Source organism: Phoca vitulina, unplaced genomic scaffold, assembly GCF_004348235.1.
Source record: "Phoca vitulina isolate PV1807 unplaced genomic scaffold, GSC_HSeal_1.0 scaffold27, whole genome shotgun sequence".
Taxonomy (NCBI): Eukaryota; Metazoa; Chordata; class Mammalia; order Carnivora; family Phocidae; genus Phoca; species Phoca vitulina.
The window spans coordinates 26,281,473-26,296,833 of record NW_022589730.1 but is presented as its reverse complement, the minus strand read 5'-3'; the positions used below and the strand labels follow the sequence as shown (position 1 = coordinate 26,296,833).

Genomic DNA, 15,361 nt, shown 5'->3' with positions numbered 1-15,361 from the left:
AACAGGATATTTTCCCAGAGTCTGTTTATTTTTCCAAAGAAAAAACAGTTTTATTTTATTTTGATTAGAAGTATTTTATGGTCATTGCAAAAACTTCACATGATACAGAATGGTATCTGTTTTTTTCACAATATTATTAAGATTTATTCATCAGCCTCGAAAGCCAAGCCCATCATAAATATAAACTGCTCATAATCAATCATTTATAAGTGGGATCAGATTAATTCTATTAACAAAAACTGAAATAAAATGTGAGATTCCAACATATCTCATTTAACCAAATTAATACAGTGGCTCCTGGATTGAGGATTATAATACACAAAGTGATTTTGGCCTGTTTTTTTTCAAACTGTGGGCCATGATCCATGAGCAGATGTGAAGCTTATGTGGAGGGCTCTAAGCAGCATCAAATTCAAACAAACGATAAAGTAAACCAGATAGAAAATAGAGTACATCTCATACAGTAAGAGTAAGTATTGTTTAACACACATAAACACAAGTATATATCTACTGGGTTACTATATTATGTCTGCATATTGTGGAGTATAGTCAAAACAGGTTTGAGAAACATAAATTTAGATTAAAACTATCTGTTGACCATTTCAATAATAATAAGAGGAAATCTGACAAAAACACTTGTAAACGTCCAGTTTTAAGAATGATTTATAAGCGAATATGAAGAACCAATTTCTGTATCTTTCCAAATGTCCCCTACCTTTGAAATCAGGGAGCGCCCGATCATCCACTAGCAGCATGGGTCGAACCTGTTTCTGCTCTACTAAATTTCTAGCTGCAGTCAGCGAAGTGAATATTTCATCTTCAGAGATATCAAACTCCAATTTTTTCAACCTATCCAGTAGGTCTTGCTTGCTCTCTTTGGTAGTATTGGTCACAAACCTAACCATTACAGAAGCACCGCGTAACCTGGGAAAGTCAAATTCAGATGTCAATACACAGTTTTACACTCTAGCCCCATAAAACCTAATTTGCTAGCACTTGCCAGAGGTCAGAAAATGAAGAGTAAGTCACCAAGTAAATGTTTTTATGGCCATTAAGCTTTTTTTTTTTTTGTAACCTACCCAGATTTTTACCAACCATCCACACCCTGCGGACCGCTTCATCTCCAAAGGCTGCAATGTCTAATTGTAAAAGCTATGTATGTCTATCTTTCTGAGGGCCTTCTATAACTAAATTTTACCACAGGGTTTTAGTAAAGAAGTGAAAAAAAAAACAAAGCTTATTAAACCACTGTACTCACAGATTATGAGAGAGAAAGTTATCTTAGAGATTATCTACTAGTGCAACCTTCACTTAAAGATGGGACAACAGAAGCCAGGAGGAGCTAAGCGACTGCTCAGCTCTGCACAGCTGGGTGGCAGCAGAGCCCAGATGGGAACTTGGATCTATGTGCTGGTACAGCTTCTGATCTACATTAAGAGAACAGAGGACACTTCAGGATGTTTATTCCTTCTTCGCAGTCAATGAGAGACTGGCTAAACCCTCACATGTTACTAAGTTAATAAACAGAAACTATCTGGAATGCTCAAAGAAACATTCCAGTTGTACAGACTGAAATGTGTTTTCCCCCTGAACTATCCACATACAGGATTGTTTTGATTCCGTGAGCTGCTTCTGGAACCTAAACTGGCAATCAGGTACCAGAGAGAGAATTCATGATAGTCTAGCTTTCTTTAAAAATGGAAATTATTTTCTTAGACCTCCAGTATTTTAATCCAAAATCTACAAATAATCTCAATTTAACCGCAATTTAAAATTTTATATCAATACCCTGTTGCTTTTTATTTTATGCCTGTCTCGAATGGATGCAAAACATAACAGCACTAACCACGATTTAAAATAAGCAAGCAAATAAATCAGAAAAAATATTTTTAAGTATTCACCCAAAGAACATTAAACACATTTGCATGATTAAATGGTTCACTGTCATCATGATTATCTGTATAATTTCTGTGTGATAGCTTTTCTGAAAAACACATTAAATTTGGTGATTTATCTCTCAAAAGAAACTGATTACTTCAACATAACTACCATCAACATAATTAAAAATGAACAAGTACAAGTATGGAAATTACCACATCACTTTTAATGAGCATTTTTAAAAAAAACTTTTCTTTTGACTCGTCCTTCAACTTCCCTTAGTCTCTTTTGTTTCCATAGAAACCCAAACCAGCAGTGACAGAGTACAGTGATTTCTTTGGGACGGAAAGCCCCGAGCGACAGTAAGAGAAGAGTGTGTAGAGTCCTGTTCCCTCCAGACTGGCAGGCTCACAGTTTACTGAGCAACTCAGAGATGTCGTCCACTGTTCACCAGAAATAAAAATATTTTTCTTTTGACCCAGAGTAGAAAGCTCATCGTTAAAGCAGTAAAAGCTCTTATCTAATAGGAGAATAGACTGAACAACAGGCATCCTTTTCCCTAGAAAGCCTACCTAGGAGAGAAACCGTGTCAAGAGAAAGTCCAACCCTGCAATGGATTTTCTTTTGGCTTTAAACATGTTGTCCACCTATAATGAATATCGTAACTCTAATGAAACTGATAGATTCCAACTGAAGCCTACCAGATATACAAGCCTCTTCATGTTTATTGATTCCCCAAATGGCAAATAAGCTCCTTGAGACTACAAAGTCTGTGTCAATCTTTTGCTCTAATACCTAGCCCTGTGACACTGATCACTACATTTGCTGAATAATGTTATACTATGAATATTTTAAGGTGGGAAAATGAGAAGCACCACATGCTCAGTGTTGCTGGTTTTTGAAAATTTCCCTAAATTATTTTAGGACGAAAGTACTTAGTAACATTAATAGTTCTGTCATATTGATGAGTATTTTCTTCAAAACTCAGAGGCAAACACTCACACTCGGTTCACTTTGACAGACTTTTCCCATATCCCCAATTTGTATGTAGACTTGTGTTAAGTGTTGTGGTTGATACATCAGAAATAGAAGAGCTCAGTCAGATGGCCAGAGATGCTTCTGGAAGCACCAGCACGTTGTCTGCCCAAGGAGAACCCCAACTCCAGTTCAAACTTTTGTGGCGGGCGATGGTAGTACTGGAAAAACTATGTTTGTGAAATGTCATTGGACTGGTGAATTTGAGAAGTACGTAGCCACCTTGGGTGTTGAGGTCCATCCCCTCATGTTCCATACCAACAGAGGACCTATTAGGGTCAACGTATGGGATATGGCTGGTCAGGAGAAATCTGGTGGGCTGAGAGATGGCTATGACATCCAAGCGCAGTGTGCCATGGCTGATGTCATGTCAAGGGTTACTTACAAGAATGTGCCTAACTGGCATAGAGAGCTGGTACAAGTGTGTGAAAACATCCCCACTGTGCTGTGTGGCAACAAAGCGGACCCCGAGGACAGGACAAGTAAGGCAAAATCTATCGTTTTCCACCGAAAGAAGAACCTTCAGTACTATGACATTTCTGCCAAAAGTAACTAGAGCTTTGAAAAGCCCTTCCAGTGGCTTGCTAGAACACTACGGGGAGACCCTCACTTGGGGTGTGTCGCCATGCCTGCTCCTGCCCCACCAGGGGCTGTCATGGAGCCAGCTCTGGCAGCAGAGCAGAAGACGATCTAGAGGCTGCTCAGACACCCGCTCTCCCGGATGAGGACGATGACCCCAGAGAAAGTGTAGCTGGAGCCCAGCATCAGAAGTCTAGTTCTAGAGGCACCTGTCCTGTGATGTCGGTGGTGCAGCGTGCCTGCCACTTTATGATAGAGCTGAGCAGAACAAGTGCTTCATCTTTGGGATGCTGAAGGAAATGAATGGGCTTTGGAATGTGGTTGTCTAAAAAGTACCTTCGTTTTTTGGACCTGCATATGTCGCTGTTTTGGAATGCAACTGCTCCCCTCCTGAGTTTCAGATATGAGACTGCTATAATCCCATCACAATATCCAGTGGTGAAATCTCATCTGTCATTGTCATTCCCATTCCTTTTCATTTAGAATCAGAATAAAGTTGTATTTCAAATTAAAAAGAAAAAAGAAAGAAATATAAGATAGTCTCTAACCTTCAAAAGCACTAAATTTAGTTGATAGAAACAAATATAAAATTTCAAGTCTCTCGCTAAATTTTACTCAAGCAGTTGCACACTCAATGTTAGATTCTGGGTGAAGGGGGAGCAAGCAGAACTATGCCTTTGTCTATGTATGCGTTTCATTTTGTGATTCCAGGATTCATTTGTGATTTTCCAATGCTATTTATTCCATACTTTAGAATCTTAAGTTTTCATTCCCAAATTTACAATACTGACTTAAAGACACACACACACACACACACACAAGAACAAAAAGACTAGATCAAAAGGCCAAACCTAATAAAGGTTTAGAAAACAGTGTTTGCAGGATATTACTTTGCATACATCTTCTAGCTAAACCCAAGGCAGTTCCTGTATATATGGTAAGCTGGTGAAATGCCATCTTAAGGCCATCCATTTAGCTAATGATCTGCCTTGGTAAAATGGCACTTACAAACATATTTGTCAGCTGAACCTAGAGAACAGCTTGCCTTTTAAGAGCTTCCTGGGCGCCTGGCACAGCTGCATCTTCAATGTGAAGCGTGCCATTGAGATCCACCAAAACAGCTTTTAACGCACGGCGTGCTGCCATCCTTCATTCCCTAGGAGAGAACAAATGAAATTAAAAATACAGTTTAGGAAACAATGGACAATTAAAAACTGGTAAGTCTTCAAAAATATCATTCACATCCAGGAAAATACTGCTTAGTGTTAAGCTGCTTCTCTTTTAGAAATGAAATGTGTTTTTAAAAATCCAAAATTTGATCCATAAAACTTTTACAATGTTTGGGTTTTTTTTTTTTTAAATCTTGAATTAAAAACCATAGAAAGGGGAATACTAAAAGAGAAGTTACTATTTACTTTCAGATTTCTTAAAATAATTCTTTGGTGGAATAATTCATTCATTTATTTTAAATATGAGCAAATGTACTCTGAAGAATGGGTGGATGGAAGCCTCCAATCACTGGCAAAATCTCTTTCATCTTTTGCTATATATGATGAAAGTGTTCAGGGGCACCTGGGTGGCTCAGTCGGCTCAGCGTCCACCTCTTGACTTCAGCTCAGGTCATGATCTCAGAGTGGTGAGATCGAGCCACATCAGGCTCAGGTGGAGTCAGCTTGAGATTCTCTCTCTCACCCTCTTCCTCTGCCCCTCCCCCTGCTTACAGGCATGTATGCATGCTCTCTCTATATATGTATAAATTTTTAAAATCTTGAAAAAAAAAACAAAAATGTTCTAATTGCCCATCTCCACCATTATAGTCTGATACGGTATATGTGGTCGAGGAGCTACCAATGTTTACAGGTCACCAAGAAGGAAATGTCAAGTTATAAAATAATTTTAGTCAGGAGATGTTCTCCTTACCTTAACCACATCCAACTTTCCTTTTGTATATTTTCCCTTTTAAAATGTGCTTATTATGAGCTACATCATATATACAGTGAAGTATAAGGCATATGTACAGTTTAAAAATAACAAGAGTAGGTGAGAACAGTAGGGAAGCTAAAGAGAAGAGGATGGGACTTCATTATTAGTTTTTTTAAGCTTATTCATTTTTTCCTTCCATTTTTCATTTTTATAATAAAATATTTCAGACATAGAAACAAGTATCAAAGACATCACCTTATAAATTCCCCTGTGGTACCTCTTTTGTAGTCAACTGCTCTCCCCTCCACCAACTCCTGGTAACCACTGATATTCTGTCCCCAGTTCTTTTTCAGAATGTCATATGAATAAAATCATAGAATAGGTAGCCTTTTGGGGTGGGCTTCTTTTACTTAGCAAAATGCATTTAAGATCCATCCATGTTTTTGCCAGAATCAATAAAGCTCATTCCTCTTGTTACTGAATAGTATCCCACAATGTGGATATACCACAGTTTATCCATTCTCTTGTTGAATTTTACCTTGGTATTTCTGGTTTTCAGTGATCATGAATAAAGCAGTTATAAACATTTATGCACAGGTTTTTGCGTTAACAGAGTTTTCAATTTATTTGGGTAAATACCTAGGAGTTTGACTGCTGGATCCTTTGGTCAGCCCAAGTTTCATCTTTAAAGGATGAAAAATGTAGCCAATAAAGATATTTAAAGGAATATGCTACTAGCTCTGAAACCAATTCCAAAAAAAGAGTTCCAAATATATCTTGAGCAATGGCAGAAACTTGTAATCTCCTACATTGACTCCTCTGAAAAGTAAATACTTATTTGTGGATGAATAAACTCTGGTATGCTTCTTTTTAAAAAAAAAAAAAATTATTCTTGGACTTGGGCTTCCAATAATATAGCTGGCTAAGTAACCAAATTAACTCTCCAAATGAAACCTAACAATACTGGATTAAAATACACACACACACACACACACACACGACCCTTGAACAACAACAGGGATGCTGACCCCGGCACAGTTGGAAATGCAAGTATACTTTTTGACTCCACCAAAACTTAACTACTAATAGCCTACTGCTGACTGGAAGCCTTAACCGATAACATAAGCAGTAAATTAACTAGTATTTTGTATGTTGTATGTATTGTATGCTGTATTTTTATAATAAAGTAACCTAGAGAAAAGAAATGTTATTAAGAAAACTGTAAGAAAGAGAAAATACATTTACAGTATTATACTGTATTTATTGAAAAAAAAATCGCTGTATACGTGGACCAGCACAGTTCAAACCCATGTTGTTCAAGGGTGTATACATTTGTGTATGATGTGTATATGTGTGTGTGTGTGTGTATAAAGCTTCAAGGAGCAAGGAAGAAAATAAGGATTTCTTAGATCTGAAAAAAGCAACAAACCAGGAGATGAGCAGAATACTGCAGCTTGTTTTGGCCCTAAGAGCATCTGCCCACACTAGGTTACCTTTAATTGAGTCCCCCACCTCCTTGGCCCCTTCAGGGAATAAGAAATAAAACTCAGAGCCCACCTGAAGAGATAGATCCTCCCAATCTAAAAGCAGAGCCTTCACTGTAAGGATGAGCCAAAAATAAGCCATCACTGGCACTCCCATCCTACCTCGTCTCAGCTGACTACAAAAAAATCAACTACTATGAAACTTGGCCCAAACAGTGAAAGGAAGAAAGTGCCACAGAGAATGTGGAATCATAGCCAGCCCAGGACCCAGTCTGCAGACTAAAATCGTATTATCAAAGGCAAGTCCTCAGAGAACCTTCAAGATTTTAATCACAATGACCTTGACAATAGGTGCCCAGCTGAAGCAAATGCAAACCCTCCGCAAGATATTACTTTCAGCCCAAACAGTAAAGAAATCCCATAAATAAAATCAAATAAAATTCTAAGCATAATGAGCAAGTGACCTAAAGAAACAAGGACCATAAGGGAGAAGAACCTACAGAAACAACCGTGCATAAAGCAGTCTGGTAAGGGCTCCTTTGATAATGTGATTATCAGATAGATCCACTGGATAGGCCTACATGTTTAAGAATAAAAGACAAGACTGAAAATCTGTGCAAAAAAACCATGAAAAACTAAACATGTACAGATCAGAAAGCCCAACGCATTCCAGAAGTCCATATCTAAATCACTGTATACTGAAAGCAAAGAAAAGATCATGAAGGCAGCCAAGGGAAAAGAACACATTACTTTCAAAGAGGCAACACACTGACAGCTGAGTTCACACTAGCAACAATGACAGCCAAAACACATTAGAATAATATTTTCAATGTGCTGAAAGAAAATAACTGCCTACCTAGTAACAGATAAAAAAACATCACGACCAAGTTGGGGTTATCCCATTAATACTAGGTTGGTTTAAATTACGAAAATCAGTCACTGTTATTTACCACATTAACAGATGAAAGAAGTAAAATAATGTCTGATTCATGTCAATTCATGCCGAAAAAGCATTTGATAAAATTCAGCATCTATACACACTAAAATACTCTAAGCAACATAAAAATGGAAGGGAACTTCTATAAGCTGATAAAGGCTATCTACAAAAAGCCTGTAGCCAACATTAGACTTATCAGTAACATACTGGAAACATCTTTGACATAGGAATAACACAAGGATGCTACTATCACCACTTCCATTTAACAGTGTAAATAATACCCCAGCTAGTGCAGTCAGGCAAGAAAAATAAGGTATAAGGATTGGAAAAGAGAAAACTATTGCTGTTCATACATGTTATGATTGTATATACAAAAATTCAAAATTCTAAACTAATAGGAAAGTATAACAATATTAAAAATCACTATCATTTCTATGTCACTAAAAATAATTAGAAAACTAATTTAAAAATATTACTTGCGATAGTATCATAAAATATAAAGTCACCAGAAAAAGTCTAATAAAAGATGTCAATATTTTTATGTCAAAATTTAAAAAAATGAAAGCCACAAAAAAATAGTTAAATATATTGAGGCACCATTTTCATGGATTAAAAGACCCAATATTGTAAAGATATCAGTTTTCCCTCTAATGATCTATAGATTTAGGGCAATTCAAATCATTATCTCAAAAAGTGTTTTGTGGAACTTGATAAGCTGATTCTAAAAGCTATACATCAGTGCAAATGGCCAAAGACAGCCAAGATACTTCAGCCAAGACTGAAGAAGAAAAAGAAGGTGGGACTTTGCTTTACCAAATACCCAGATTTGATTAATGAACTCTCGTAATTAATTAAGATATTGTGGTATTAGCAATAAAGAGACAAACTGATCACTGGAACAGAAGAGAGAATCCAGAAAAAGACCCCCCCATCCCATGTATAGAAACTGGACATGACAGAGGTAATTTCAGATTCATGAAGAAAGAATGATGTGGTCAATAAAATGGTGTTAGAACAACTAGAAAAAATTAAATTGCACTCCCATATAACACTATATACAATTTTTCCCAGGTAGATTAAACAACTACATGTTTATGGCAAAACTGTAAAACTTCTATTTTTTATTTTTAAAAAAGATTTTATTTATTTATTTGAGAGAGAGAGAAAGCGCACAAGCAGGAGGGAGGGGGAGAGGGAGAAGCAGACTCCCCGCTGAGCAGGGAGCCCGATGCGGAACTCGATCCCAGGACCCTGGGATCATGACCTGAGCCGAAGGCAGACGCTCAACCGACTGAGCCACCCAGGCGCCCAAAACTGTAAAATTTTTAGATAGGAGAATACCTTCATGACTTGAGGATAGGAATGGCTTCCTTAAGCTATAAAAAGCACTGACCATAAAGGAAAAGGCAGATAAATTCAATTACTGGAAAAGAGGGTTTTTAAAAGTACTGGAAAGAGAGAGAGAGTGAAAATATACAGAGTGAAAAACAAATTTCCAACACATGTGAGAAAAGACCAGAATCCAGAAAATATAAACTATAAATATTAAGACAAACGACCCAGTAGAAAAATGGGTGGCATCTGTACTCAATAAAAAATGTTAACTCTGTAGGTAATTAAAGAACAAAATGTAAACAAGACTGGATAAACAACAAAAGATGTGTAGTTAAAAAAAACACAAAAACACCTGTATAACTAGAGCCAGCAAATGGTCGTAATAAAAACTGACAATATTAATCCTTATTGAAGCATCCACATAGGCTTAATGTTACCAACGCATTTAAAAAAGCTGTATTTTTGCTTTCATCAGTTCCACAGAACATACCTTTTAAATTCCAAAATGCTCTCTGGAGCATTACATATCTGAGTGACTGAGGCCTAGAAGAAAAAAAACTGAGATGCCCCACTCAAACCTCAAAATATACTTCTCAATTAGCCCCAGTATAGGCCTTGACCGCTTCTGCCATGATCTCGTCTGAACCTCTGTAATACCTTTTCGTTGAACTACAGGTCAGTATTTGATAAAATATAATTGTAAAATATATGTGTCACCTCCATAAAACAGGCAAAGGCTTCAGAAGTAGTCCATGTCTTTTGTTTATCTTGGGTCCATGTCCCACCATCTCCCATAGTTTGAACAGGTTATGGGGGATATACCTTAGAAAGTCATCAACAACTGATAATGAACAGCACATATTCAGTGCAAAGAAGAAAAGTAAATTCTCTCTCATGCCAAAAGGAACTCTTTAAGATACTTCAGAAGGACATCTCCCCTTGAATATCGTGGTGCATCTCAGGCCAGCAAGCCCTCTTTACCCTCAAAGCTGCTCTTTTTCCTACAATCCTTATGAGGGAATGGCCGCCCCAGCAATCCAGATGTAGCCACCAGGCTCTCCCACTCTTTCCTCCCATTCAATCAAATGCCAAATCATGTCAGCTCTACCTCCTTTGAATCCACTCACTCCTCTCTATCATTATTAAAACTATCTTGGTTTTGAAATCACCTCTAATCTAGCCTATTTCAACAACTCCCTAAATGTCTTCTCTGCTTTAAATCTTCTCCTTATTTCCAGACCCAAATCCATTCCCCGAAGCGAAGTAGTGCAGTGAAGTCCAAGAACTAAGGGGTTGCACATGCCTGGGTTTGAATGTGACTCACTAGCTGTGTGAACATGGGCAATTTTCTTAACCTCTCAGCCTCAGGTTCTTCATTACTAAAGTAGAATTACACCCACCTCTAATGGTTGATAGGACAATTAAAGAAAGTAACACATGTACTGTGAACACTGTTCCCCACATAGAAAGGCCGGGTTATGTATGTGGGGGTGGAGGGGAGGGTACATGATGCATGTGTCAAGGACTACAGAAATCACAAGATACATATGACGCAAAGTCCTCAAGCCATCAGAATATCTTGAGGATTTGAGAAAACATTTTATACCAAACCAAGTATATACTTTGGTATATCATTCAAATCTTGTATAAATATTTAAAACAAGAGATTTCAACAAACAATTTTCTCCTGGGAGGCTGGGGCTTTTCAGAATATGCCTTCTAGACCTCCTGGGGAATACAAATTCTCTTTTCTGCCCTATGTACTTCCAGTAGAAAAGTCTGGAACCACTGTACGCACTCAATAAATGACAGTATTATTCAGTCACTATCCAGTTTAAAATCTTCCAGTTGCTCTGCACTGCCCTCAGGATAAAGTCTGAACCATGAATGACTGGTGCGCAGAGCCCTGGTTTATCTCTCCAACTCCTTTGTCTCTACTCCCACACCAAAGTTCCACGGCACTGCAGTTGGCTACCAGGCCTATACTCTACCTCCCTCAACGCTGGACTTTTGTCTAGAATCACTTTTGTTCCCTGCCTTCTACCACCGCTGTCTCCTACATCCTCCCATTCCCTGGCCAACTCCTGCAGTTCACAGGTCTCAGATTATCGTCCTTTCCTCGGGCATTCCTGAGTCCAGGGCTGGGCGAGGAGCTCCTAGCTTGCTCCTATTATCCCACTTATCACTCGGTCCAAACTGCTAAGCTCTACGAGGAAAGGAGCTGTTGTTGCCTTTTCCGCTGCACTACTGATCTCTCAGTATAGGCTTGTGAGTTAATTCATGAATCCTGGTCTCAGTAACTGGTATGGTTCCAAGAACAAAGGTCTTTCAGCACTAACAACGGCGATCTCCTCCATCTCCTGGATGGGAAACGGCCTCAGGACTGGTAGCTGCACTCTGCCCCAGTACAAAATCCAGGATCTGGCAACACTGACCGGAAGGGACACCAGCTTCGAAATACAGTCCAGGGGCAGGTCCCGAGGAACGTCTACCACACCAGAATCGCAATGTGCCCCAGGACCACCGACAGCCCCGGGGCCGGTAAGAAGCGCCTGGAGCCCCACTCCGCGCATGCGCGGTGGCCCGGTGGCCGCGGGAGCCGCCCCCGCCCGGAGGGGTGGGCCTGTCCTCTCGGAGCGCGCGCGCGGGTTGGTCCGCGGCCCAGGAGGGGGTGGCCTAGAGACGCAACCAGTGTCCCCGAGCCCTCTACAAAGAAATGCAGCCTCCGCACGGGGGGGAGGTCGCCCGTCCCATAGCGGCTCCTCACCCCTGCTCCGCACGCAGTCCTCAGCAAAAGCCCCGCTACCAGGAAAGTCAGCACAGCCCCGCCATTCGCAACGTCCTCGAGGACAGCCCAGGGCGCAAGGCAAGCTACCGCTAGACGCCGGAAACTGGGCCCACGGCCGCACCGGAAGTCCCGCCTCTCCGCCACCCAACTCCGCCCCATCCGCCCACGCCTCGCTCCGGATTTCGGATGCCCAGTCTGGAGTCTATAGTCTTGCTCCTTAGCACCTTCCAGGTGGAAAAGTTGTTCTTGAGACCCGCTCCCTCAAGGGCGCGGCCTGCTTAGCCTCAGATGCAGGGGGATAAACGAAACCTCTGCCTTTGCTCAGCAGCTCTTTCCCCTTCAACAGCACCATTGGTGAACCAAGTATTGAGTACCTTTCTTTGCCGCCACCCTCCGTCGCTGCACCTCTTCATGCCCATTCTCGAGGCGTAACTCGGAAGTCATCTCCTTGATACTTTCCGTGAAATACCCGATCTCTGAAGTCATTTTCTGCTTTGCTACTTAAACAGCATCTGGCATTTGTAGCTGTGTTAACCACTACCTCAGGCAATGAGGTTCCTCTTTTCCTAGATAGCTATTCCCAAACCTTAGGCTGTCAACTCTCCCATCATGCCTCTCATTAGAGCAACCCCAGGCCTTGCCTATCGTCTCTAGGGGAGCAATATCTCGAGGTACGGGCAACCATCTCCTTCACTGTTCCCCTCCCACGCACCTACTGGGAGTCTCTTCTTTGATCCACATGGGCTGCCTTCTTGAGTGCAGAGGTGGTCATCCTGTGCATTCTCTATGAAAACGACTAAATGAAAAACTTTCTGGAGCAGTCTGACGTAATAGGATACACACTCTGGTTTGCACATATGGAACTCCTTGCCTTGGGACTTGTGCTGCCAGAACCCATCCAACATCCCCTCTGCCCAGTGCCGCAGTCTGCCATGTTGTGAGCTAGAACACTTTCCTCTGGACTAGTGACCCTCCACTTTTCCTCCCCACTGGTCCTGGAGGTTGTTTTTGTTTTATTCATATTTGTTAAGTCTATTTTCTATGTGAGGGCATACGCGGTTGAAGGAAAAGGAATCTGCTCCTAGTTTCCCCTTCAGAACTAAGAGCTGTGACCAGACTAAAACAGCACTGAAGGATTTTAAGCAAGTGGGTAATGTTAAGATTTGCCTTTTTCTAAATGCTTACTCTGGCTGCAGTATGGAGAATGGATGGGAGAGGGGCCGACTTGTATGTAAGACCAGGTAAGCTACTGCAGGGCTACAAGAAGAGATGCTTGCACTAAACTGTGGGGAAACAAAGTAAATTGAAGAGATCTTAGGAGGTAAAATAGTCAGAAATTGTTGACAGATTAAATTGGTAAGGGAGAGGAAGGCATCGAGATAATTACCAAGTTTTAGGCTTGGGCAGTTTGGCAGTATAAGTGATGGTGTCACTCACTATAATATGGCATGATTGAACAGGACTAATGGCTTCCTCCTCAAAAGACTCAAATGATTTTGCTTGCCAGAGGGCAAGATGAGTAAAGAAGGGATGGGATATCTAAACAGATGGTGACTATACTTATGGAGGTGAGCACTGCATAATGTATAGAACTGTCAAATCACTATGTTGCCTGAAAGTAGTTAACATTGTATGTCAACGATACTTCAATAATGAAAAAAAAATTCAGTTATTGACAAAAAAGAAAAAAGGAGGGGCTGAATTTGGAAAAGAGAAAGATGGTACAAAAACGCAAAGGGAGAGTAAAGAAAGCAGTGTCAGAACTGAAAAACAGTAGGATTCCAAAACTCACCTTGATCAATACCCTTGGACACTGCCCACTATGTGTCTAAAGTCCTTGCACAGAATGTTTTCATAATATCTGGCATCTAATGACCAATCAGGGGCCAAGAAAAATTTCAGCAAAAAATAATTCCATTTCGCTTAGTATCAAAATTTTATTTATCGGTAATAACTTGGAAACTACGAGGCACTGAGAAAGTACTTTATTTCACTAAAAACATTTACTTTGGGAGAACATCTCTTTGGTTGAGGTACATCTAGAATCAAAGGTTAGTGACCTGGAAAAGGTATACATATATAAATCACCTGGAGCAGATTTCTATTCTGAAATAGTTCTGGACCAGTTTTACAGATGAAGCAACTGTAAACAACTGAGGTCTTAGGAAGTTTGTCTTAAGTCATGATAAAAGGTTTTGCTTGGCATATTAGAAATACCCCGCCTCCCACTCTTTTTTACTACTCCAATATATTGCTTTCTCTCAAGTCACTTCATGAGTACATATACACTCAAGTGATAGCATATACCTGTAGACCACAGATCACATTGCCTACTCTATCTAAAGTAGGGATTTTTTTTTTTTAAAGATACTCTTTTAAACTATGTTTTCGAAAACTTAAAGAGTTTTGTGGAAGTATCTTAGGAATGATGACAAGAGCGGGGTGGAGGTTGAACAGTGGGCCTTTGGGCCCCATCCCTACTTCGACTAGAAATAAGTGAACTGCTCTCATCTGTTTCAGATAGTGGAACATTACAGTTCTGTGTTATCCCTTTTGGAATCTGGTTCTACCATTAACAATCAAAACTTGAAAACCGGGCGCCTGGGTGGCTCAGTTGGTTAAGCGACTGCCTTCGGCTCAGGTCATGATCCTGGAGTCCCTGGATCGAGTCCCGCATCAGGCTCCCTGCTCGGCAGGGAGTCTGCTTCTCCCTCTGACCCTCCCCCCTCTCATGTGCTCTCTCTCATTCTCTCTCAAATAAATAAATAAAATCTTAAAAAAAAAAAAAAAACAAAAAACTTGAAAACCACTGTACTTAACTAAAGATCAGGGTATGAATTTGGTTAACATCTACACGTGAGCCAAGATCCTTTATGAGATAGGTCAGAGGCATATAGACACAGGGTCAGCATACATTAGGACCATAAACATCATGGATATTTGGAATCTAGAATGATCACCAATTGTTAACACTGAGAATGGCTAAGGGGAGGATGTGCGCAGGCAAACAGACACTGAAGTTACTGTCAACTAAGTAAGATACTATACTTACTGAATTTCAACTGCTCTGGGGAAATCAGGGCTAACCTGTGAAAGCTTGCCGACCTCCCTACAGGCACACTGAAGCTAGAATTGTGTTAAGTGGCCTCCAGAGATGAAATATTTTGATATTCAGTGCTTCAGTTTCCTCAGAACTACTTTGCTACAGAATATTCTGATCCTGCCCTGCTATGACTGCCCTCCCCTAGAGTCTGAACTCGGACAGTATCCTGCCACTAAATGAGCATGAAGGTGTGCTGTAAAGTTTTACAAGAAAATGGCATCAGGCCAAGGTCTCTCTTTTCTTTCCTTTTAAAATTCTGTATGGTCTGTGGAGAAATGGGAGTGCTCTCAATTAATTGC

The 15,361-nt window shown here is 40.2% G+C and overlaps 1 protein-coding gene and 1 pseudogene across 2 annotated transcripts in view; one reads left to right on the top strand and one right to left on the bottom strand.

The window, feature by feature from the left end:
• The window catches only part of HDHD2 (haloacid dehalogenase like hydrolase domain containing 2), a 35,023-nt gene extending 22,951 nt beyond the window's left edge, over positions 1 to 12,072 (bottom strand). Inside the window, exons 1-3 of one of the 2 annotated variants that reach the window (XM_032422683.1) lie at positions 11,939 to 12,072; positions 4,538 to 4,648; positions 716 to 924 (exon numbers count right to left, since the gene is read on the bottom strand). In XM_032422683.1, the coding sequence (XP_032278574.1) occupies positions 716 to 924; positions 4,538 to 4,638 (310 nt within the window). In that variant the 5' untranslated portion in view covers positions 4,639 to 4,648; positions 11,939 to 12,072. Of the gene's footprint in view, positions 1 to 715; positions 925 to 4,537; positions 4,649 to 11,606; positions 11,776 to 11,938 lie in introns of those variants that run through there. The other variant, XM_032422684.1, reaches the window with a different exon arrangement.
• LOC116643718 lies at positions 1,772 to 4,040 on the top strand (annotated as a pseudogene).
• Positions 12,073 to 15,361: the final 3,289 nt, after the last annotated feature.